Source organism: Rhineura floridana, chromosome 6, assembly GCF_030035675.1.
Source record: "Rhineura floridana isolate rRhiFlo1 chromosome 6, rRhiFlo1.hap2, whole genome shotgun sequence".
Lineage (NCBI taxonomy): Eukaryota > Metazoa > Chordata > Lepidosauria > Squamata > Rhineuridae > Rhineura > Rhineura floridana.
The window spans coordinates 30,101,357-30,128,122 of record NC_084485.1 but is presented as its reverse complement, the minus strand read 5'-3'; the positions used below and the strand labels follow the sequence as shown (position 1 = coordinate 30,128,122).

Below are 26,766 nucleotides of genomic sequence, written 5' to 3'. Positions count from 1 at the left end.
CTCCCTGCCCCCCTCCACTATTCTGGGGTTTCTCCTGCCTCTCAGGAGTGGATGTGGGAACAGAGTGCATGGTGCAAAGGAGGAGGAGAGGCTGGAAGTTCTGTTGCACTAGTAGGAATCCTTGCACTGGATTCCGCTGGCACCACGAGTTAGCCTCCATGGCCTTAGCTAATGTTCCCACAGTAAGTTGAAGAAGCAACCCACTTTTCAGTCTATTTAAAAAAAAAAAAAATTCATCAGCTCAAGCTGCTACTGTGGAAGCTTGAAAGAGTTCACTCGCTGAATCACAATGCATGGCTGGTGGGATTCATTTAGTTTGATAGATCACAAGTTATGCAGTAAATATTAAATACATTTTCTTTTAAATATTGTTGTTGTTATGTGCCTTCAAGTTGATTATGACTTATGGCGGCCCTATGAATCAGCGACCTCCAATAGCATCTGTCATAAACCACCCTGTTCAGATCTTGTAAGTTCAGGTCTGTGGCTTCCTTTATGGAATCAATCCATCTCTTGTTTGGCCTTCCTCTTTTTCTACTCCCTTCTGTTTTTCCCAGCATTATTGTCTTTTCTAGTGAATCTTGTCTTCTCGTTCTGTGTCCAAACTATGATAACCTCAGTTTCATTATTTTAGCTTCTAGTGACAGTTCTGGTTTAATTTGTTCTAAAACACAATTATTTGTCTTTTTCTCTTATCCACTTTTTTCACTGTCCAACTTTCACATCCATACAAACAGATTGGGAATACCATGGTCTGAATGATCCTGACTTTAGTGTTCAGTGATACATCTTTGCATTTGAGGATCTTTTCTAATTCTCTCATTAAGAGAGAAAACAACTATTCACAGCTAATTTGGAATGTAGTATAACCTTACAGACAAAATGGTGTTGGCCTCACCCTCATGTGTATAGTGATACATCTTTACATTTGAGGACCTTTTCTAGTTCTCTCATAGCTGCCCTCCCCAGTCCTAGCCTTCTTCTGATTTCTTGATTATTGTCTCCATTTTGGTTAATGACTGTGCCAAGGTATTGATAATCATTGACAAGTTCAATGTCCTCGTTGTCAATTTTAAAGTCACATAAATATTCTGTTGTCATTACTTTAGTCTTCTTGACGTTGAGCTGTAGTCCTGCTTTTGTGCTTTCCTCTTTAACTTTCATCAGCATTCATTTCAAATCATTACTGGTTTCTGCTAAGAGTATGGTATTGCCTGTATATCTTAAATTATTGATATTTCTCCCTCCAGTTTTCACACCTCCTTCATCTTAGTCCAATCCCACTTTCCGTATGATATGTTCTGCATATAGGTTAAACAAATAGGGTGATAAAATACACCCCTGTCTCACACCCTTTCCGATTGGGAACCAATCAATTTCTCCATATTCTGTCCTTACAGTAGCCTCTTGTGCAGAGTATAGGTTGCGCATCAGGTCAATCAGATGCTGTGGCACCCCCATTTCTTTTAAAGCATTCCATAGTTTTTCATGATCTACACCGTCAAAGGCTTTGCTGTAATCTATAAAGTACACAGTGATTTCCTTCTGAAATTCCTTGGTCTGTTCCATTATCCAACGTATGTTTGCGATATAATCTCTGGTGCCTCTTCGCTTTCTAAATCCAGCTTGGACATCTGGCATTTCTTGCTCCATATATGGTAAGAGCCTTTGTTGTAGAATCTTGAGCATGGGATATTAAGACAGTAGTTTGATAATTACAGCATCCCCTGGGATCCCCTTTCTTTGGAATTGGGATGTATATTGAACGCTTCCAGTCTGTGGGCCATTGTTCAGTTTTCCATGTTTGTTGACAATTGTTTGTCAAACTTTGGACAGATTCAGTCTCAGTAGCAGCTCTATTGGTATGCCACCTGTTCCTGGTGATTTGTTTCTTCCAAGTATTTTAAGAGCAGCTTTCACCTCACATTCTAAAATTTCTGGTTCTTCATCATATGGTTCCTCCGTTAATGAATCTGTTATTCTTGCATCTCTTCTATAAGTTCTTCAGTGTATTGCTTCCATCTTTCCTTTATTTTATCTTGGTCAGTCATTATACTCCCCTGTTGATTATTCAACATCCCTACTCTTGGTTTAAATTTCCCTTTAATTTCTCTATTCTTTTGGAATAGGGCTCTTGTTCTATCTACCCTTTTTGTTGTCCTCTTTCTATACAATAACTATTGTAATAGTTCTCTTTGTCCCTACATACCAGTCGCTGTATAGTTGCATTTAGGGTTCTAACCGTCTTTCTATCTTGCTTTTGCTTTACTCTCTTTAACCATTTTGAGAGTTTCTTCAGTCATCCATTGAGGTCTTTCTCCCTTTTTACCTAGAGGTATTGTCTTTTTGCATTATTTCCTGATAATGTCTCTGACTTCACCACATAGTTCTTCTGGTTCTCTGTCAACTAAGTTTAAAGCCACAAATCTGTTCCTTATTTGATCTTTATATTCTTCTGGGGTGTTATTTAAATTATATATTGGCATTATGATTGCTTTGTTGTTCTTCTTTAGCTTTACTCTGATTTTTGATATGACCAGTTCATGATCTGTACCGCAGTCTGCTCCTGGTCTTGTTTTTGCAGAAAGTATGGAGCTTCTTCATCTTCTGATACAAATTATATAATCAGTTTGATTCCTATATTGACCATTTGGTGATGTCCATGTGTACAGTCGTCTTCCTGTACTTCTGTGTAAAATCTCTCCAATTCCTCTTCTTTTTTTTTTTTCAATTAATTTTTATTCTAATTTTCAAAACCAAAATAATACAAAAAGAAAACAACACAAATCAATAACTAATACAATACAAAAAAAATACATATATATAAAAATATTGACTTCCGATTTGTCATAGTTCAGCTATAAATCTATAATATATAACAAACCTATCTCTTAATAGATTATAAAATCACCTTCCTCCAGCGGTTATCTTAGTTGGTTTCAAATCTCATTAACATCATATCATTTTAATATTCCACAAAAAGTCAAAGAGAAGTTTCCAATCCTTGAGATATATGTCAATCAATTTTTTTCTAAATAAACATGCCAATTAATCCAGCTCATCAAATCTACTAAATCCAGTAATTTCAAAACACTATAATTCAACTATAAATCTATAATATATAACAGACCTATCTCTTAATAGATTATAAAATCACCTTCCTCCGGCAGTTATCTTAGTTGGTTTGAAATCTCATTAACATCATATCATTTTAATCTTCCACAAAAAGTCAAAGAGAAGTTTCCAATCCTTGAGATATATGTCAATCAATTTTTTTTTCTAAATAAACATGTCAATTAATCCAACTCATCAAATCTACTGAGTCCAGTAATTTCAAATCGCTCTTCTGTCATTATCCATATTGGGTCCATCTTCCATCTTTACGCACCCAAAAATCTTGCTGTCATAGTCATATAATAAAAGTCTGATAGGAATTTCCTCCATCACAGATATTTTCTTACCATCAAATCCAAACGTAACACTGAAGTATTGTTTCAAAGCCGCATCTCTGCTCCTCTTTTCCACATGATACACTAGTACATTTCTTGAAGGTTTTTCCATTGACACAAAACAGGGATTAATTCTATTAACTTTCTCCATTTCGAGTTCCATCAAATCCTTCCAGTCCAGGAATTTTTTTGAACCGATAATATCTTTATCTCCAATCTCTTCAATTCCTTCAGAGACAGCGCTGTATTCCAAACTGTAATATTTATCTCCAGGATCCGTCACAACCAGGAAATCCAAATCTTTTTTCATGTCCATATTTAAGCCAATCTCCATAGATTGAACCTTGCCTTTAATTTCTCTTTCATCCTTTTTTTGTTTTCCAGATCTATGTTTATTCTCCTTTCTCATAGAATCCTGAGTTTCTTTCAGCTCCTGTCTCATTTCATGAAATTCAGTTCTCCACGCTTGTCTATTATTTCTCAGTTCTTGTTTTATTGAGTTAATCCCATTCATTATTTTCTGAAGCATGTCTAGAAATAAAGTCCCTTCTTGTACATCCATGATCTTCTTAATTGTCATTCTTAAAACCAAAAGAACAAAACTCCTTCAATTTTCAATGTCCCAAGCAAAGAGCAGTTTATTTCTTTATCCAGTTACAAAGGAGTTAATCTTTCCAACCAACTAACGTCACACGCTAGACAGTCCTTATCTCTTAAATGCCCAGAAGTGCAAAAACAGCTTTTAGTTCACAGCGTTCAAATAACTAGTAGCAGAGAGAATGAGCAGATTCGTCCAAAAAAAAAGTAGATCAGAAAAAATAGTCCCTTATATATATTACACAAAAGTCTTATAAATCAAAAAGATTTCTTATCTCTCCCAATCAGAAAGCTCTCATCCGTTGTAATCTTTAAAACGCAATTTTCCATGTCAGCTTTTTGCAATAAAAAAAAAGATAAGCTATTTATATTTTCTTCCCCCTTAGTTCCGTAAATAAAGAAGGAAAGTCTTACCTCATCTAGGTTATCTTAATTGCTGTTACTTTGACAAATCTCTTTAGCTATATAGATAAGAAAATGATAAATGTAGACAGGAGGTTTGCCTGCTAATCCGTTAAAAAAAAACGGGTCACTTATCCAGCTGAGCTAGCATAAAAATCCTCGCTCTGTCTGAACTGCTGGAAGACAGACAATTCTGACGAATTCCAGACTCCAACAATCAAAACAAAACTATGTGGCAGATCTCACGCTTCTTCCTTATCCGGAAGAAATCATCCCCAGTCAGAAAAAACCCTTCTGACTGAATTTAAAACTGGATAAGTTTCATCCAAGACGGAGCTCGTCTCAGAGGCTGCACAGGCGTAAGGATCATCCTGGGAAGTCTCTCCAATTCCTCTTCTTCTGTGTTTGCCGTTGCAGCGTAGACTTGGATGATGGTTATAGGTTTCCCATTTAATATCATTGATATCACTCGCTCAGACCTTGCATTATAGCTCCTGATTGCTTTTGCTACATCACTTCTCATTATTAAAGCAACCCTGTTTCTTCTTAATTTCTCGTTCCCTGCATAAAATATTTTGTAGTTGCCTGATTGAAAATGTCCCATTCCCATCCATTTTAATTCACTCACGCCAAGTATTGTAATGCTGATACGTTCCATTTCTTGCTTGACAATTTCTAACTTTCCCTGGTTCATGGTTCTCACATTCCATGTTCCTACTGTGTGCATCGTACAACTCCGGACTTTCACATCTGTGCGCATCAGCCTCTGGGCTTCCTTTCGGCTTTGACCCAGCTGCGTGATTAGTCACAGCTCTACTCGTACTTGTCCTTTGTTCTTCCCCAGTAGTTCGATGAGTGCCTTCTGACCTCGGGGTCTCATCTTGCAGCACTATCTCGTGTTGCATTTTGAATACTCTGTTCATAGGGGTTTTGTGGTAAGAGGTATTCAGAGGTGGTTTACCATTGCCTTCCTCTGAGTTTGGATGCATCTTAGTCTGGTGTCTCAGCTTTGACCATTCTGCCTTGGTTGCCCCTGCTAGGAGTCTAGCCTCTTGGTCTAGACTCCTGACGACATTGCTGTCAGCTTCTTCGACCCCCGCCTAAAACCGAAACCAGCCTAAAAGCGGAACTCATTCAATAGAATGGCACCCGATGCCCAACAAACGCTGTAAAAGCGGAACAAGCACCGTATGAGTGGGGCCTTACTCTAATTGGAAGCCACTGTATTAGCGGAACGCCGAAAAGCAGGCCGCCGAAAAGCGGGGCCCTACTGTAGTTCTTCAAAACCTATGTTACTAAGAAGTATCAACTTGAAAAAGCTTAGGGTGAAATTCTGCTAATTATAGCAGAATCCAACCTTGACTCAAGTCCCAAACTACATACATGCATACATCAAAGTTAGCTACTCGAGCCATATTCTTTTCCATTCCAGTTCAGCTAAGCTGTAGGCAAACCTCATCAGACCTTTTAACTACTTTTGTTTGAGGCGAAACGAGGCATTGACTTACAATGCTTTCTGTGCTTCAGCCAATGCATGTTTATCTATATGACTATTAATATTTTAAATATTTCTAAATAAATAACAGCCATACAAGTTACCTGTAGGTTACATGCCCTGTTATCCACAACTCAGCCTAGTGTTGCGTTTGAGGTACTAATTAGGCCACTGATCTGGGTATAGTGCTCAGCGCTAGCATGTTTCATAGGTTCATGTTAAAAGGCTTCAGAAGGGCATTTTAGTCTGTTGCTTGTCTTCATGCATCCGATGGAGTAGGCTTTTACACAGGAAAGCTTGTGCCACAATAAATGTGTTAAACTTGAAGGTGCTGCTTTAGCTGTTGACAGTGCCCCCCCCAGCAAGCACTTACTCATTATCCACATTGAACCGTAATTGTTTTAGAGTGAGAATATTGTTGATGATAGAATTCTATCAATCAGGATAGAAGGTGTTTAGGATTGGGCTTTACAAGGCTTGTTTTATTGTTTTATATTATTATTTGTATTATTTTAAATTGTTTTTAGATTTTTAAGTGCCTTTTAAGGTTTTAAGATTGTGCATAGTTTAATTGTAGTTTAATTGTAGTTTAATTGTATGTTTTTAACTACATGTAGTTCTATTTGTAAGCCGCCCTGAGTTCCAGTTTGGAAAAAGGGCGGGGTAAAAATAAAGTTTCAATTCAATCAATCGATGATGAAATGCAATGTGTCCACAAACTGTAGTTCAGTGTTGGCTACTGTCCCAGAATATATTTTATGTACTTTTTGGTTTTTCTTAACCATGGCTTAGAGGAAAGAAATGTTCCCTTTGTAAATTTTAGATTCCTGTCCATTTTCTATTCCTTACATGCTGTCTTGTTTTTCTGAAATCTGGTCACTGCGTAACTGTGAAAGGGCAGATGGTTCATTTTCCCAACCTATAGATGCTTTGATTAATAGATCTCCTCCTTTCTGTTTAAGGCAGAAAAAAGGTGGACTCAGCCTTTCATGCAATGATTCAACCCAATTGCCTGATCCAAAGCTCCATAGGAACGCCATGGAGATCTTCATAAGAAAGGACTGATTCCCTGTTCACATTGATCTCAGAGACACTTAAATAGAAACATCTATCCCCACTGGGCATGAGGAACTGTCCCCAATTTTGAAAAGAATAGGGAAGCCCTTGCATGTGCAGGACGTTCTGTACCTTTAGGGCTCAGAAGTTGTCTTTTAAAGCACACCAGGAGTGACAAATCCTTGTGTTCAGGTTGAACCAGATGATTAAGACACCTCTGGCAGCTGGCCAAACTCATTGTACAGTAGTGATGCAACTACTTAGACCTGAGCGTCAAGTAGGGCTCATGCCTTAATTTACTTTCCAATTCCCTTTGTGGCAGAACAGTGCTGATACTTTTTTCATCGGTTCGCAATTAGGAACCATTAGGAAAGATGTGTAAAATTTTACGTAGATATGCGACATATTCTTTGTCTGATTGTGTTCTTATTTCCCCAGGTATCATGGCTATTTTATTCTCCGGCATCGTAATGTCTCATTACACTCATCATAACCTTTCTCCAGTCACACAGATTCTAATGCAGCAGACGCTGAGAACCGTTGCATTCATGTGTGGTACGTGCCCGTCTTTTGCTTGGTCTCCATGGTCTGAACTTCAGCCATTCAAACAATTCCTGATTATCCACATTTTCCTGTGTAGCTCCGCACTAGCGTAGATCTTTGGACTGGTTCACGTGCATACTTTCAATACGTGGCAACTACAAGTAGGTATGTGTGTGTGTGAATTATTAGGGTCGTTTCTCACATTTCTGTCCTACAGGCCTACAAGGAGCTCAGGGCAGTGTAGCTGGGAGCTACCCCTCACAACAACCCTGTATAATAGGTTAGGGCAGCCTTTCCCAACCAGTGTGCCTCCAGATGTTGTTGGACCACAACTCCCATCAGCCTCAGCAGGCTGAGGCTGTTGGGAGTTGTGGTCCAACAACATCTGGAGGCACACTGGTTGGGAAAGGCTGGGTTAGGGTGACTGATACTGAGTAGCCTAAGATCACCCAGTAAGCTTTGTGGCTGAGAGGAGACTAAAAACCCAGTACTCCCACGCCCACTCTATCCACTACATCCCTCTGGCCATCCCCAAGCAACATTTCATCTGCAACCCACATTTCAGAACTTTACCTGACAGCTGCCCTACCACTAACTTCCTATCCACCCATGGCATGCACATATACATACATATTTTCAGTGATGTGTTTGCTTGCCTTGCTGAGAAAGTAGCTCTGATTTCTATGCATCAGTAACTTGACCAGGCTGACCGAAGGCACATTCCATCTGGATATGGCATGCCTCTAAACTAAAAGCAACCTTCTGAAGCCCAACACAACAAACAGTGAGGTGGGAGAAAAGGACAGCTCAAAGGATGCAAGAAGCTGTAAGAATATAAGAAGTTGCAAGCTCTGCTTTAGAGACCCATCATTTACTGCACACTAGGGATGGAATCCTCTCCTTTTTAATGCTTCATTTTTTTGCTGCAGCCCCCTGGTGGTCATTAATGATCCTATTACTTTTTCCTCCTATATGTTCTCATTTTTCCGATCTCAGATTTATTTATTTTTGCTTTGCAGAGAATTATTGCTCTTATAATCACTACTTGTTCACGAGTCTCTACTGGTATCCATCTTTATTTTGTATTCAGTAATAATTGCCCGTTTACATTCCTTTTCAAGTGCATTGCAGAGCAGATTAAGGCAGATAATCAAGTCAGTGTCTTCCCACCCTGCTGCTTACAATCAACACCTCATTCCCCCTGCTGCTTCCTGTCTGTCAGTTACAATCAACACTTCAGTGACATCAGTGAAAGGGAATACACATTTGAAAAGCTCACATAGAAAGTAGATGGATAAAAGTATCACACACACTATCAATGATTTCAAAACGATTAAAAAAAAACAAATTGGAGAAAAGAAGAATGAATCAGAAACCAGGCATGGAGTGTTGCTACTTCAAAATTATCTCCACAAAGAGAGAATATCAGAAATAATAATTAATCACATGGCAAATTGATTATTGCAGAAACAGAGCACATCACTACTGCACATGTACTTCCCAGTTCACTGCTGGGAAGAAACAAGAATGTGTTCATACCTAGACCTCCACTATCTACACCAGAGGTGAATCCAGCCTGCTCTAACCCCAACACCCATCAAATTTGCTTAAATCTCTCCACCTAGCCCAGCACCATGATGGGAAGGAAAATATCGCACAAACCCACTTCTCTGTTGATCTGCATGGATCAGCTGAGGAGTTGGGGGGAGAGGTTCTTTGCTTCTGTATTGTAATGTGTGTGTAATGTGCATGTGGTATGTGCATGGGTGTGGGGATGGCCACATCCACTACTAGCATACAGCCCCCAGAAGTGTTGCAATGGGGCAATGTGGCCCTCAGGCCAAAAAGGGTTAGCCACTCCTGATCCATGCTCCCTTTATATACACTATTCATCATTATGTAATCCCCCGTCCCACACTCTCCTTTGTTCTGTCCCAACTCCAGGGCTACCCATTCCATTCCTTCCCTCCTAGGAAGGGCTTACATGGGAACATTTGAGACCTAGGGCAAATGGTGAATGCTTATACCTCCCCAGAAATGCTCAGCTATACAAATAGCTCAACCAAATCTTTTAAAATTATTACAGGAATCAATTCTAATCATTTCTCAGCTTTGCAATTGCAACTCTCCATAAATGCAAGCGCCATATTAAGAAATCTAATCTTGGATAGTATCACACCTCCCCACAAATACAATGCTTTTCAGTGGAGTTCGTGACACACCTGGGCAACAAGTCATCAAGCGTTGAGTAATCAAGTGATGTATATGAAAATAGGCGAACATGTGTGAACTGTGTTCCCATATACTCCGTTATTTTGAGAAGGGTTACCCAATGTGCTGCCATTCAGATGTTAGTAGACTATATCTACATCATCCCTGACCATTGGCTGTGCTTGCTGGGGCTGATGGGATTTGAAAGTCCAACAACATCTGGAAGGCACCACATTGATGACCTCTGCTTTCGAGTATTAAGGCAAACAAATGGCAGTGGTTTCAAGTTGTCATAAGAAGAGCCCCGCTGGATCAGACCAAAAGTCTGTCCAGTCTATGGATGGGGAACCTCTGGCCCTGCAGATGTTGTTGGACTCCAACTCCCATCAGTCCCAGCCAGCATGATTACCGATCAGGGATGATAGGAGTTACAGTCCACAACACCTGAAGAGCCACAGAGTCTCCATCCCTGATCTAGTCCACACCACTGGACAGCCAGATGTTTCTGGGAAATCTTGCAGTAGGGCATGAAGATGATGGCACATCTCTGCTGTTGTTCCTTAGCACCTGGTGATCAGTGATATACTGCCTCTGAAGCTGGACATTTAGATATCATGGGTAACAGCCACCGCTAGACTTATCTTTCCTGAACTCGTCCCATCACCTTTTAAAGTCATTCAGAGATGTGAATTATGGACAGGGAGAAACAGAAATGTTTCTGTAGCCAGGGGGAGTACCTCTTCCACACAGTCCTGACTTACTAATATGGAGTCTGCCAAGCAGTCTAAAGTCACCTTTACTGCCAAAGAGGATAAAATGTGCAGTAAATCTTTTCGTCTCCCTCATCCTGCAGGCTCTGGCTAAGTCTTGTCACAAGATTGATAACAGAATAAATCTCTTTGTTGCCTTCCCCCCTCTAGGCTATTTTTAGGTATAGGAGAGGCAACATGCCTAAATTTCTGTTAAAAGCTTTTGGATATCAGGAAGCTATTTGGTAATGAAAGAAAAACTGCCAATAAATTAATATGAAAGAATATGAAGCGGCTAAATATAAAGTATGCTCTCCATAGCTTGGCTTTTCTTACGTGGCCTTAATTTTTACGTACATTAGTGGACTTTGCTTTGTCATTTTAAGTGGAGAGTATTGTTGTTGTTGTTACATTTATGTCCCACCTTTCCTCCAAGGAGCTCAAGGTGATATACATGGTTCTCCACCTTTCCATTTTATCCTCACAACTCTGTGAGGTAGGTTAGGCTGAGAGACACCCAGTGAGCTTCCTGGCTGAGTGGGGATTTGAACCCTGGTCTCCCAGGTCCTAGTTCTACACCATCCTGGCCCTTATAAAAAGTGTTAAACCTTTTAGGCAATATTATTAATTGTGTTTGGTATTCAATGCTTGTCCTAGTCAGAGCAGACTCATTGAAGTTAATAGACATGCAATGGGTCTACTTTGAGTAGGGCTTAGTTGAATATCACCCTGTGTCATATAGAGACTAAAAAACAGTAGGGCTGCAATCCAATACATGTCTATTCAGAAGTAAGCTCCATGGGGTTCATGGCACAGATTGCTGAGTGTCTGTTGGAGGAGAAAAGAACGGGAGAGAGGGAATGAAATGGAGTATTCTGAAAAAAAGGTATAGTTGGTTATCTGGCTGGAACTCTGAACAGGAGCACAGGACGTTTGTTGCCGGTCCCACTTGCCATGGCTAATAGCTGTTAATAGCTAGAACTACCTCCCATGCATTTATTCAAACTTTTCAAGAGGCTGGTATCATCACCATCTCATATGGCACTGAATTCCATATGTTAGAAGATTCCCTATCTCCATTGTCAGAACAGTAAGCCTCTGAATACCACTCATCAGTGGAGAGAGCATTGTTGTGCTCAGGTTCTGCTTGGTGCCTTCAGAGTGAGAGCCTACAATTGGCAGAGGCTGGCCTTCCCAGGGTGTGAAATGGGGGCGGGAGTAGATGTGCCCTGTGTGAAAGATATTGGGTGGTGTAGTCCTAGTAATCAAATGCAAAGATGTATCATTGAACACTAAAGTCAGGATCATTCAGACCATGGTATTTCCGATCTCTATGTTTGGAAGTGAAAGTTCGACTGAAAAAACGGGTAAGAAAAAAATCAGTTCCTTTGAAATGTGGTGTTGGAGGAGAGCTTTGTGATACCATGGACTGTGAAAAAGACAAATAATTGGGTGTTAGAACAAATTAAAGCGGAACTGTCACTAGAAGCCAAAATGATGAAACTGAGGTTATCATACTAATAATACATAATAAGAAGACATGACTCACTAGAAATGACAACAATGCTGGGAAAAAGAGGAGGGCCAAACAAGAAATGGATTGATTGCATAAAGGAATCCACAGAACTGAACTTACAAGATCTGAACAGGTGGTTCATGACAGATGCTCTTGGAGGTCACTGATTCATAGGGTCACCATAAGTCGTAATTGACTTGAAGGCACACAACAACCACAACTACACATTTACTCAGAAGTTAAGTCTTACTGTGTTTAATGGGGCTTATCTCCAGGTTAGTGTTAGCTTGCAGTCTCATCAGGAGACTTTACCAAAGGGAATTGAACAAAATTTCCCAAGTTTTGTTGATATTGGGTTGGAAGGAATATTTATAATCAGGGAAGATGCAATTTTAAAATGGGAGAATTTGAGCCTTGATTTTGGTATCACTAGATAAGGGAATTTCTCTTAGCAGAATGTGCGTCCATTTGTCAGAAAACTAACAACCTGGGAAACAAGTATTTGGTGTACAGCAGAGTAGAAAAAGAGGAAGGCCAAATGAGGTGATTGATTCCATAAAGGAAGCTACTGACCTGAACGTACAAGATATGAACAGGGTGGTTCACAACAGATGCTGTTGGAGGTCGCTGATTCATAAGGTTGCCATAAGTCGTAATCGACTTGAAGGCACATAACAACAACAACAAAATCTTAGTAATACTGTTCCCAATTCTCTCAGAGGTATACTGGGATAACTGTTCTGATTAACTGGTTTTATTGGTGGGCTGTTGTTGTTTATATCATGTGTTTAGGAGGAGTCTTGGGAGGGACATGAGTGATGCCACCCCAATTTCAGTGATCATGGGTAGCGGGAGTTATAGTCATGGGGAGGCGATGGACTACCATGGAAGACAAGGGCAAGGCTATCTATGCCTTGTTTCTCACTCCCACTCCTCCCATGGATGGGTTTCTGGTTGCTCATCTGCTACGCCCACTGGCCTGTGTGTGCTGTTGTTTAATGCCAGATTGGTACACAATAAGACCACACTGATCCATGATTTGATTATGGATGAGGGTGCCAATTTGGTGTGCATTACCGAGTCCTGGGTGGGTGAGGGAGGAGTTGACCTGACCCAGCTTTGCCCACCTGAATACTCAGTGCAACACCAGCACAGGGTGCAGGAATAGAATGATGGTCTAAATAGGCCTTTGGTCTGATCCAGCAGGGCCCTGATGTTCGTACTGAAGTTATTTATTTATTTATTTATTTATTTGTTAAATTTTTATACCGCCCCGCTAGCATAGCTCTCTGGGCGGTGTACAACAGAAAGTATATACAATGAAATCACATAAATCGGTACAAAAACATATATATAAAAATCCACAAATCTAAAACCAATTTGAACATATTAAACTAAAATGCCTGAGCAAAGAGAAAGGTTTTAACTTGGCGCCAAAAAGATAGCAATGACGGCGCCAAGCGCACCTCAACGGGAAGACTATTCCACAATTCGGGGGCCACCACTGAGAAGGCCGTGGTTCTTGTAACTATCCTCCGAGCCTCTCTATGAGTCGGAACTCGGAGGAGGGCCTTCGATGTTGAACGTAGTGTACGGGCAGGTTCATATCGGGAGAGGCGTTCCAGGAGGTATTGTGGTAAATATGCATTGTGTAAAGATGTCCTTGTTTTGTTTGTCTACATCTTGCCAGTCACAAAGGACTGCCTTCTTCCATATAATCTTGAGACCTTCTATGAAGGCCTTTCTTGCTATCTCCCCAGCTATTCATAAGGTGACAATGAATGAGAGGCCTTTTCTGTGGTGGCACTGTACCTCTAGAGCTCCTTTTCCTGGGAGATCTGCATGGCTCCTTCACTGCCAAACCTGTATTTAACTCCATTGCATAAAAACCTTTTTGTTTAATCAACCTTTTGTGTCCTTTGGGCTGATGTGAGTTTACCGTTTCCGCCGCTTATAGTATTATAGTATTTTACTTTATACTGCTCCATAGGGATCTCCATAGGGAGTAACAGTGGGATTTAAATGATTTTAAACAAATAAATATATTAATATTTGTACTGATTTGCATAATATTCCTAAATATATGTTTAAAGCAAAATATCCAAGGTTCTTCAAGATTTAGTGAACAGATTCTTCAAGATTTAATGAAGAGCGGACTGGAATAATACTATACTCTGTTAATTTGAATGTGCATACCTCCTATTTATCTTGCTGGCAAGGGACTAATTAATTTAAGGAATCACATGCTGTTGGATAGCTCAGACTGTTTTGCAAGGTCTTCTTGCAAGAGCACAGGTCTGAGCTATCTAGCAATTTAGATTTACTTTAGGCTGTGAGCAAAAACCTATTTACTCCTATTTAAATCAATGCAACTGCTTTGGAGCACATTGATTGAGGATTGTAGACCAAATTTACATGCAAACAAGCTGCAATGTTGCATAGCTCTCAGGAGGTACATCTTACTCACTCATTTGGTCCTAGAGCCTCCCAAACACAATCTTTCTGATTGCTACACCATGCCAAGAATAAGTGTGATGTCACTTAAGAAGCAACCCAACAAATGGCCAAACTTCAGCTCTGTGGCCCTGGTCTTGTGGCATCTGCTCTCATTTACAAAAGCAGGGGGTATTTTGCAGCAGTTGTCCACAAGTTTGGTAACCTTGAGTCCAAATGCAAGAGCGTTTGTGTCACTACATCCAGAATAAAAACAGTTTACTATGACCTCTTTCTCTGTTCTCCCTTTAACCAGTTTTCACACAAGTAATGATGTACTATATGAGGTCTTTGATTGCTGGCTAAAAGAAAGCAGGCAGGGTTTTTTTGTGTGTGGCCTGTTCATTGTGTGCTCCACCTTAAAACATAAGAGGGGATACAGCCCAGCTTTAGAACTGCTGGAAAAAACAGTTGTAGAGCTTGCTGCAAAAGAAGCAGAAGAGGAGTCTTCCGAATCCCTCTTTCTTTCCTCTTCTTCTCCCTTTAGGAAGGAGATAGATGAAACAACCTTATCAGGGCACCCTGAATACCTCTTTCCTTTGTTCTTGCCAACTCCCCATTAATTTATGCAGCTTCATACATATATCACGCAGGGCTTTTAAAAAAAAATCCCCCAAGCTGTTTGATTAGGTAAACATAGACTAGTGTTAATAAACTGTAGCATAAAAGGGTCATGCCTGTGGCTTTGCATTGTCCAGCCTGGTGTCATTTGACGATTCATCTCTGTTCTCTCTCTTTCAGAAACGTGTGTTTTTGCATTTCTGGGCCTGTCGATTTTTAGCTTTCCTCACAAGTTTGAAATGTCCTTTGTCATCTGGTGCATAGTAAGGACTTCTTTTCTTCTTCTGACATTTTTCAGATAGGTGTGTGTTGAGCCCCGCTGGTTGATGCTGCAAAGGGCCTCCAAATTTTAATGGCTCTGTTCTTTGATTAGCCACAAACCCACTGGGTGGCCTTCATTTTTTAACCTTTGTTCCTCGTTTGCAAAATAGGAATAGCGGCAAAGCATTGTTTGTGGCTGCAGTGCACTTATGGACACCATGTCGAAGCACAAGGCAGAGCTTTTCAGAAGTTCTGTAAGACCTTGCTTATGCATAGGAACAAAGGAAGCTGCCTTATATTGAGTCAGACCATTGGTCCATCTAGCTCAGAATTCTCTACATGAACTGAGAGCAGCTCTCCAGGGTTTCAGGCAGGTAGCATCTCCCAGCCCTCCCTGGAGATGCCAGGGATTGAACCTAGGACCTTCTGCATGCAAACCAGATGCTCTACCACTGAGCTACAGCCCTTAAGTCCTTGAGGGTCTGTGATTTTTGCATATATTCTCTTTTCAGTGTACTAATCTGGATATATGTCAAGCATCATTTTAAAAGTTAAAAAGAATCAAGGCTGGGACAAATAAAACCATTAATAAGAATCATGCAGTAGAGTTGGGGCTATATTCACAACAGAATTAAGAAACTTCTTCTCGATCATCCCAGAGTGCAGTACATGGGAGAATGGGCTCAAGTTATAGGAAGCCAGATTTCAACTGAACATCAGGAAAATCTTCCTAACTGTTAGAGCGGTACAACAACGGAACCAGTGACCTAGGGAGGTGGTGGGCTCTCCAACACTGGAGGCATTCAAGAGGCAGCTGAACAGCCATCTGTTGGGAATGCTTTACGTTGGATTTCTGCACTGGACTCGATGGCCTTATAGGCCCCTACCGTTTCTAGTATTCGATTATTCTTTGACCCTACAAAATCTTATCAACTCCTAGTGTCAACGTTCTGAAATTGGCAGAGCTCTCTGTACAGGTCAGGTTAACAAACTTGTTTTTAAACCCACTGAAAGCTTTGCAGGGTTGAGGCTGTCCACATTTCCGTGGAGAGGGAGTTCCATAATCTGCAGGCCTTCTCTATGGTAGCCCTCAGATTATGGAACTGCTATCTGTTAGAATTTACTGGACTTGCAGAGCAATCCAACCTCCCAGTTTGCAGTACTGGAGGCATTTGGATGAGGTAGTGCCCCTCTGCCAGCAGTGGAGCTCTGTCACCGAGAAGCAGTTCAAACGCGCTTACCCAAACTGCGGATGGCGGAAGCTACTGCTGGCTGTAGGCAGCACAAACCTCTGAAATGGGGTGGATAGGGAGCATAGCTTGACTAGTAAAGGATCAACTGGATTCTGAGCTAGCTCTGCTGTCGTCATGTGGCAGCATTGGACCATGCATCCACCCTGACTGGCAGGAGCAGCAGGGCTGAGGATGCGGCAGTGGGTATGCCACTTTGTTAAACCCTGCTGCTGCCAGTTAGGGGCTTGCATTGCAGCCTAAATGCTCCAAATGGTCTGAACTCAGCATGGAGTGGCTTCATATTTTCCATTTAGGCATGGTGTGTAATGGTGTAGTATAAGTCCAAGGCCAGGAAAGGGAGGGCAAGGAAATGTGGTGCTAGATACCATGGGGGCATGTGGTTTGCCCTGCAGTCCAGCCTTCAATGGAAACCACTTTCCTCTCCTTGAGCAAGCATGCCTTGCTCCAGCAAAGAAACAGTCGGGAGCCCCCTTAAAGCTCCTGATTGTCCCTTTGAAGCCCTGCCCCAAACCTGACATCAGGTAAGGTGCCAGGTGTTGGGTAGGTGGGTGTGGTTTCCCCAAAAGGGCCTCGCTGGCCAAATGGGGAGGCCAGGTTTGGCCTTTGGGCCAAAGGTTCCCCACCCCTGCCTTAGTTGCTCAGCTTCTCCTCTACTAGAAGTTATTAGTTGAGCCGGACTATCCCTGGTAGTGCTCCTGGGAGCAAGATCTGCATTCAGATTCATTCCTGAGCTTTGATTTCATGCTGTCTTGGCTTTCTATTCACTAGCTATTAGTTGAAAAGTATCAGGTGATTGTTATTTGTGTATCTGGCATGTTCTAATTCCATTGGGCAGTATGCAATAAAATAGTTCCTTTTAGCACAAGGATTTCTGGCAATGCTATGGAACTTCCCCTCCCTCTCCTCTCTCTACCCACTCCCTAAATTTGTTCTGCCCCCCCCCAACTCTTTAGAGCAGATTTGGGGAGAACGTGGGGGCAAGTAAAACCCTGCACTAATGGAGCTACTTCCTTGGATACCTCCTCTTGAAAAAAATTGCAGATGACCTGGGCTGGCATCAAATGCTTTTATCAGCAACACTAATTGTGAGCTGATCTGAAGAGTGTCCTCACAAGTCATTTGGAGTTTAGATTGCTCTGATGTGCCTGTAGTGATGCTTCCCATTGCTCAGTAGCTAAATTGCTTGTTTTTGACAGGTGCTTGTGCTTTTTGGCAGAGCTGTCAATATTTTCCCACTCTCCTATCTGCTTAATTTTTTCCGCGATCACAAAATCACACCCAAAATGATGTTCATCATGTGGTTCAGCGGTAAGTATTTTCTTTACTTAACACTATTTGATTATTGTTAGTTCTTTATATTGCACTACTGATCGACATTTAACAAAGGAACACAAGCAAAAATGAAGGTCCTCCTTGTCTTGAGGAGTTTACATTTTACTAATTTTATTTATTGATTAAATTTATATTATTCTTGTTTTATAATAATATATTACCTGCCATTCATCAGAAGGTCCCAGGGCAGGTGACAACAATATAAAATACATTATTAAAAACAGTTTAAAACAAATTGCATTTGCAGCTACAAAGGGTCCTAAAAATATACATCTCAAGTGTCAAAAGCCATGGTGAAGAGGTGCATCTTCAGCATACAACAAAAGCTGGACAGTGCAGATGCCAGATTCACCTCTGTGGGGAGGGAATTCCCACAGCTTAGGGGTTACCACAGAGAATGCTGTCTTCTAGGCCACCCCCCAAACATCTGAGGACAGTGGAATTACCAAGAGGGCAACATCCAAAGGAGTCTATCAAAAAGGAGGTGGTCTTTCAGATATTTGGGGCCTAAGTCATTTAGGGCTTTAAACACAAGTGTGAGCACCTTGAATTGAGCCTGGAAATCAATCACAGCCAGTGCAGTTGTTTCAAAACAGGAGTTATATATGAGATCTAAATGGAACCCCAGCCAGTAATCTGGCTGCTATATTTTGGACAAGTTGGAGTTTCTGAGTTGTCTTCAAGGGCAGCCCCAAGTAGAGTGCATTGCAAGAATCCAGTCTGGAAGTTACCAGAGCATGGAATACTGTGGCCAAGTCATCTCTGTCAAAAAGGGGCCGAAGTTGGCAAACCAGCTGGAGTTAGAACAAGGCATTCCTAGCCACCAAGGCAACTGAGCCTCCAGTAACAATATCCCACCCTTCCTCCCAGAAGGAATCCCACTCTTTAACCACCTTTCAGAAAAAAGGGGGCATAACTCAGCAGAGCACATGATTTCCATGCTGAAGTTCTCAAATTCAGTCCCTGGCATCTCCAATAAAATGGTCAGATAGTAAGTGATGGGGAAGACCTCTGATGGAGACCTACTGGCAGAGTTATTGCCGGTCAGAGTAGACAGTACTGGGCTAGATGGCCAATGGCCTTACTTGGTATAGGGCAACTTATATGTCCAGCATTTCAGCAGTGGAGGAGATAACAGGAAGATAGGAAACTGCGTTACACAGAGTTGGACGTCTGATCTATGTATCTCTATATTGTCTTTGATTGACAGCACAGTTTCAGAAGGGTCTTTCCCAGCCTTGTCTGGAGATACCAGGGACTAAACCTGGGATCATCTGCATTAAAAGCAGATACTCTATCACTGAGCTATGGCCCTTCCCATAATAGAGAGGGGCTTACGGGGAGCAAGGGAAGAATGGCACAAATGTGAAAGTCTGTGGGCCGCAGTAGAAGTGCCTCGAGGTCTGTACATCACCTACAGCTTTTCTCTAGTAACCATTCATGAGAACAGGCCACTAGGAAATTATATTGCTGGTCGTAGTTTTATGTTTGGTTTTATGATGAGTTTTTATTTTTTTATACTCTGTATGGTTTATTTTTATGTACATCACTTAGAAATGCTAATGATTAAGTTGATGCAATGAATACATACAATGGTGCTTGCTTAAAGCAAAAGCAAAATAGTTTTGCATAGCTTAATTACCTTGCTGATTGGTAAAGACTTGCTTTTGCTCTTTTCTGGTTTTCTCCCTGTTCAATTAGGCTTACGTGGGGCAATCCCATATGCTTTGAGCCTCCACTTGGGCTTGGAGCCAATAGAGAAGCGGCAGCTCATTGGCACCACAACGATCATCATTGTATTGTTCACAATCTTATTGCTGGGTGGAGGAACCATGCCCTTAATCAGACTGATCGACATTGAAGACTCTAAAGCACGGCGAAAGAACAAGAAGGATATTAACCTCAGCAAGACAGAAAAAATGGTGAGGTTCTTTCAATCCAAGCCTAAGTGTGGTTGATTCTTCACTTTCACAAAACTCTCTGCCTGCCTCTGTGGCTCTATCTGAATTAAAGCAAAGGAGATCCGTGAGCGCCAAGGAGTCGCTCTGCATAGTTGCTCTGTGCTTTCATCCAGTGCTTGAAGTAGTCCTGTTTTCAGCATTCAAGTGGTAAATGTATTGCAATCTAATTACAAGTCAGCCTCCTTTAAGTGAAATAACCTTTCCATTGAAATTCAGCCACGATGCCACCAGGTGGTCTGAGTCACATATGACTGGATGATAACAACACATAAATGGTGAGTCACACATTGCTCAGGGAGAGTAGGGTGTCCTTCACCGATAAGCAGCAAATGTAAATTATTGGCAAGCCGTTCAAAATTGGAAAATGCACAGCTTTATTCAGAAGAAAGCAGGGAGAGTTCCTGAAAGACTAAAGCTTAGTTAAGCCTACTATCTTGCCAGAACAGAATCGCTGTGAATCAGTTGGCCCTACCTAAGCAAGCTGCTCTTCCACCTTATACAGAGCAGGCACCAAAGTTTGCAGAGCAGGCCAGTGATGCGCTGAGAAAATGAGTTGCACTGAGAAACATGCACTTTATGTGGATCTTTGCAAGTGTTTGCTATGCCATATATACTAGTGTTACATCAAACAGGAGTTTGCCAATATGGTGCCCATGGGTGAGATGCCCTCCGTGTCTTCCTCTGGTGCCCATGAAGCCTCTGAACAGCCCCACCCCCAAAACTAACTCCCCTCTTGGTCATGAGGGTGGTTACCTTGTTGTTCACTGAAAAGCATATGGAACTAAAGCAGGAAGTTGGAAGAGTGATGCTGCCCCCCACTTCCTCTTTCAGCTGTATGTCCTTTTCAAGGTTCAGATTAATTCTACAGGATCTGTCTTTTACCCAGATCCCTTGGAAGCTCTGTGTGTGTGTGTGTGTGTGTGTGCGCGTGTGTGTGTGCGCGCGTGTGTGTGTGTGTGTGCGCGCGCGCGCGTGCGCTTTCTCTTGGGGTGGGAGGAGAGGTGATCAGAGAAGGGGGGAAAGAAGTGACCAGAGGGGGTAGCTCACATAGCACTCGCTCAAAAATTCAAATGTGCCCATGTACCTTAAAATATTGGTGACTTCTGCAGTAGTATCTCCCACTGAAGACACTTAAAGGTCTAGTTTATGTATTATATTAAACTACAGTTTAGAGTTACACAAACGAGCCTTGAGTTCACGTGCACCACCTTTCCATGACCCCCTAGCATTTTTCTTGACTGTCATCTACTTTGAGGCTACTGTTGCACATCCAGTTCAGGCACAAAAAAACAATTGGAAGTGTCAGTCGTAAAAGAGGCAAGCAGCCTTACTGGCTAAATACTGGGTTCCTAGCAGATGCACTTGCTTGCTGTCCTCTACACATTTGGCAAGGTGATAACCACCAGCAGTCGTAGAGTGGCACTAATTAAAGTGTGTGGCAGTCGCGGCATTTTTAACCTACCCTGAAGGCACATTCTTGACATGGTCTGCAGCAAACTGGCATTTCATTACTCAACTGATTTTTATTTCCTATATTAGATATTACTGTATTGATTTTTGTTTTTATTATGATAGAGTTGTTGAATTTTGTTTTTTGTCAAGTTGGCACCAGTAAAGTAAATGAATGAGAAAAGCTAAGAAATGATGGAGGAAACATTAGCTTTAAATTCTGACACTCCCTGTCTGTTCTCTGATCTTTCTAGGGTAATACTATTGAATCTGAACACTTATCTGAACTCACCGAGGAAGAATATGAAGCCCACTACATAAAGCGCCAGGACCTCAAAGGCTTTATGTGGCTTGATGTTAAATACTTGAATCCCTTCTTTACCAGACGGCTTACGCAAGAGGTGGGTTCAGCATAAGTGGAGGCCAGAGCAGGTTGACTTAGTTCTGTACTCAAAGACATAATGTAGGCTTGCTCTGCCTATTTATTTATTATCTGATTTATATCCCACCCTTCCTCCCAGTAGGAGCCCAGGGCAGCAAACAAAAGCACTAAAAACATCATAAAAACATACTTTAAAATATATTAAAACATCTTTAAAAACATTTTTAAAAAGCTAAAAGCATCTTTTTTAAAAAAAGAAAAGGTTTAAAAAGATATTAAAAAGCAATTCCAACATAGACGCAGAGAGCTGTGACTGAGCTGGCCATGTTAAGGCAGCCTTTAGGAAGGGCTGTAGCTCAGCAGTAGAGCATCTGCTTTGCATGCAGAAGATCCCAGGTTCAGCGCCTAGCATCCCCATGTAGGGCGTCTCCTGCCTGAAACCCTAGAGAGCTGCTGCCAGTCATTGTAGACAGTACTGGTCTAGATGGATCTATAGTCTAACTCAGTATAAGATAGCTTCCTCCATTCCTTTACATGGGGCAGGCATGAAGTTGTTGTAACAAAAGGCAGACCTGCTAATACAATGGAATGCTGTCTTGTCAAGAGATGTACAGTCTGTTGGGGCCCCTTCAGCAGTAGAGGTTGGTGGTTCTGGTGTCATTCACTGCCCCATTGACATCAGAGCCTCCACTGCCCTCCAGACATCCTTTTTATTGTGTATTCATGATTTTTTCTGCTCATGATGGTACCATGGTGGTTATGACCTCCTAACAACTCTCAGCACCCTTAACGAACTACAGTTCCCAGGATTCTTTGGGGAAGCCATGACTGTTACAGTGGTATCATAGCTCTTTAAATATATAGTGTGGATGTGGTCTTACTCTGTTAGAATAAATGTCTCCACTGTGCTCTGTTTTTAACAGACTAGTTGGATGAGCTGTAGCAACATTTTAATGCTAGTGCGCAATGACATCTTACATAATTTATTTAATTTGGTTCCTGCTTTGTTCAGAGCTCACACATTCAGAACTCACACTTCACATTCACAAGCTGCTTTGTTTTGAATGTAGGCAAAGATAAAAATGCTGTGTGTCTAAGTCGAGGTTGCCATTTTCCTTTGCCTTAGGACTTGCACCATGGACGCATACAGATGAAAAGCCTCACCAACAAATGGTATGAGGAGGTGCGACAAGGACCCTCAGGATCGGAAGATGATGAACAAGAGTTACTGTAACAGGATTGACTGCAGTAGTGTATGTTGATGACACCAAAAATTAGATTCATGACACATAGCTTATAAAGAGGAGCCTTCATGTTGTACTCCTGTTTCTCAAAATGTACCCAGCATACATCTTGGTAAGGTTGCAACATGGTTTGAAACGGAAGACTATCTGTAATGCCAAATTTCTGCATCTCTGAGAGTTATGCCAAATCCATGAACAGCAAACACCACCCACATTGGGATAACTAGAAAATGGGCTGTACCTATTATGATTTGTTCTGTAAATGTATGTTAGAGGGATTCTGTAGGACAACTTCAGAAAGCTGTAATGCACTTTATTCTATACTTCATCAATACACTGGCCTGTTGTGGGAATTAATGATGAGTAATACTGTGAACTTCTATCAATGAGATGAACAAGTAAATTATTATTTAAGGTCCATCTTTAATTTGCTCTGTTGGTATATTATGGACTTGGGTGCAGAGAGAGAATGCTACCAGAAGGTTGCTACTGTGCATGAAGAAAAAGCACCTCATAAAAGCATCAATAAAGCATATTTCAGAGTAAGTGGAGCTATTTTCTTATTGAAATGGACTGACCCAAAGTCCTCTTCCTTTATTTAGGTCACACTTTTTTCAATTGCAATGCAGAGCTTTACTTAAAATCTTAATTCCCACCTCTCTCATGAGAGTAACTTGAGAATCATTGTGGATGCTGATGCTGATGATGCTGATGCTGTATTCAACTAACTTGTGCTAGTGGAACCCAGTGCATATACCGCTTATATTTAAATGAAACTTTGGTGTACAACATAAGTTAAAACAGCAAATACAAAAAACATTACACAAGCTATAAAATACAATTAATAACTGAACAGAACATCCTCTTTAGTATCAACATTTAATATAAACATTGCATAATAAAAATGAACTACAAAAAATAAACAAAAAATAAACAAACATAGTAGATGAACAAATATTCCCTTGGCTTCAAGAAAAAAGTAATAAAATCAAGTTTTAAAAAACAAACTTATTTTTAAACATGGTAGGTTAGACAAAATAAAATCAACCCATTTCTTAATCACTATATAATAAGAAACCAAAACAATTAAAACAGCCAGCCCCCTTTATAATAGCAAACAGAATTTCACCTAACTGCTGTTGGAAATAAATAGCATTCAGTTTACTCAAGCACACTCGTACAAGATCAACACACTCTCATTAATCAATCATACCAATTATATCAACATTCTAAACCAGTGCTCTCAAGCTTACAATTTTAGCATACCTCAAATCACACTCTGCAAGCACTCACATAATTCAGTGTCATATACTAACAGCAGCACACTCACATGTCCACACTCACATGTCCACACCATGAGAACCACACAAATCTAAATACACACACATACACACTAAACAAAACGTTCATACCAAGCTAGTGTAATGGGACTTCCCAGGTCTGCTCCAGAGGGTCAGGAGAGCCCCCAAAACAGTGTGTGTGTGTGTGTGGGGGGGAGATCTTTCCGTCAGGCAAGCAGAAATGCTTGTGCTGACGGAGCAAGCTCCTTAGCACTACATTGAATATGTTATTATTAGTAGTAGTAGTAGTAGTAGTAATAATAATTTAATACATAATATAATATTTCCCACCCTTCACTGCAAGGTACTAGGGCGGGTACAACAATGTAAAAAAGCAACAATTTACAGTCAATAGGTCCTAAAATCTCTCGCAAGTCGAGAAACAGGATAAAGAGGTATGTCTTCAACATACAGTGAAAACTATACAGTAAAGGTGCCAGACTCACCTCTGTGTGAAGGGATTTCCATGGCTTGGGGCTGCCACAGAGAATTCCCTCTCCTGGGCCACCAGCCTGTAAACCTCCAAAGGCGGTGGAACTACCAAGAGCGCATGGTAGCATGCAGTAATGACAAAAGATTGGGCTCCTGGACAGTATTATTAGCCTGAAGTTACAGCAAGCAGCTGTTATTGTCATCTGACATTTCTGAACTGTTTGTTCATTCATTGTTTTCTTTTTTGCATTTATGTGCTGCCTTTTTGCTTATGTATCATGAATCTTGACACTACACTGACATCATAGGGATGTTATGTTGGCATTGTGGGCTTTTATAAAAGCTGGCACGACTGCTTTCATTCAGTCACCTCAGTCAATCAATACTGTTGTGCGATGTTGTGAACTAGAATGGTGCAGCATGTGACTTTTGAAGTGAAGGTGCATTAGTTCAAATCTACCTTCATGATGAGAGCCCTGGGGGAAATAACTTCTTAACCCCAGTAATGGGTCAGGGGGATATTAAATTCCTACCTGGCAGGGTATGAGTGAGGATGAACAAGATAATGGATTTTAAGACCCAGCAACTTCAAATTTCTAAATTCAGGATTCCTAGATTCTTTCCAGTTTGGATTTTATAACTGGTTTAAAGTCTGCTGTAAGGTAAAATGAGACAATATGAAAGGTTGACATTAAACTATAGATCCATAGACAACTGTGATATATACATGGCTGCTAATAATAAGATTGGGTGGGATACCCCAGGGGAAGTGATGAAGGTGCCCAGATGGGACACTGGCAACCCCATGCAATTTCTCCTGGGCTTTTCAGGGAGAGTAGGATACAAGTGGAGTAAATAACATGAAAGTCAATCTGTTCTAATGTTTAGGGATGGCAATGCTCATGTTCATATTGCATGGACTGCTAAGCCAGCAATAACATAAAGGAGGCTGCATGGTTTTCAATATTTATGTTATCCCACTCTTACATCATCAACAACATCATCATTAATTAGATTTATTACTTGATTGTTACCCGAAGGTCTCCAAGCAACTTACAACCATGTTTATATTAATATACATAGGACTTTCAGAGGTATTCACTCTAGGTTATCAGGCAGGTCTCGGCTTCGGTGACACTACCGCGTCAGGTACTCCCAAAGCCATTCACTGGCTCTAGGACAGCATTTGTCAACCTGGTGTCCTCCAGATATTTTGGACTACAACTCCCAGTTGATGGGAGTTATAATAATAATAATAAACTTTAATTTATAGGCCGCCTATCTAGCCAGTGGCCACTCTAGGCGGCGTACAATAAAACATGATAAAATACAATAAACAATATAGCCAGTACAGTACAATGTAAAAATTACAGTATTTAGTAGATTGTTCATATTACAGTTCTAGAACTAGTTCACCTTGGAAGTCTGAAAGGTCGTAAAGGCCTGATGGAAAAGCCAAGTTTTCAGGCCCCGGCGAAATATATCTAGGGAAGGGGCATGTCGAAGATCCATTGGGAGGGAGTTCCAAACCGTGGGGGCTGCCACAGAAAAAGCCCTCTCTCGAGTCCTCACCAACCTAGCCACTTTAGTCGGCGGAACCGAGAGAAGGCCCTGAGTGGCAGATCTTGTAGGGCGGCACACTTTATGACGTTGGAGGCGCTCCTTCAGGTATACTGGGCCGAAACCGTATAGGGATTTAAAGGTTAATACCAACACCTTGAATTGAGCCCGGAAAATAACTGGAAGCCAGTGAAGATTGTATAGCACTGGGGTAATATGATCATAACGGCGGCTGTTCGTAAGTAACCGAGCCGCCGTGTTTTGTACCAGTTGTAATTTCCGGACTGTTTTCAAGGGTAACCCCACGTAGAGCGCATTGCAGTAGTCTAAACAAGAGGTGACCAGAGCATGTACTACGAGTGGGAGCTGGTGGACAGGAAGGTAGGGTTGCAGCCTTCGGATGAGACGCAATTGACCCCAAGCTGCCCGGCATACCGATGAAACCTGAGCCTCCATGGTCAGCCTGGAATCAAGGATCAC

The 26,766-nt window shown here is 41.3% G+C and overlaps 1 protein-coding gene across 5 annotated transcripts in view; it reads left to right on the top strand.

Annotated features, from left to right (window-relative positions):
* The window catches only part of SLC9A8 (solute carrier family 9 member A8), a 117,682-nt gene extending 94,182 nt beyond the window's left edge, over positions 1 to 23,500 (top strand). For 3 of the 5 annotated variants that reach the window (XM_061631331.1, XM_061631334.1, XM_061631333.1), the window contains 6 exons: positions 7,438 to 7,554; positions 15,253 to 15,335; positions 17,783 to 17,894; positions 19,620 to 19,840; positions 21,583 to 21,729; positions 22,837 to 23,496. In XM_061631331.1, coding sequence (XP_061487315.1) covers positions 7,438 to 7,554; positions 15,253 to 15,335; positions 17,783 to 17,894; positions 19,620 to 19,840; positions 21,583 to 21,729; positions 22,837 to 22,944 — 788 coding nt within the window. In that variant the 3' untranslated portion in view covers positions 22,945 to 23,496. Of the gene's footprint in view, positions 1 to 7,437; positions 7,555 to 15,252; positions 15,336 to 17,782; positions 17,895 to 19,619; positions 19,841 to 21,582; positions 21,730 to 22,836 lie in introns of all 5 variants that reach the window. The other 2 variants (XM_061631330.1, XM_061631332.1) reach the window with 2 other exon arrangements.
* The last annotated feature ends 3,266 nt before the right edge of the window (positions 23,501 to 26,766 follow it).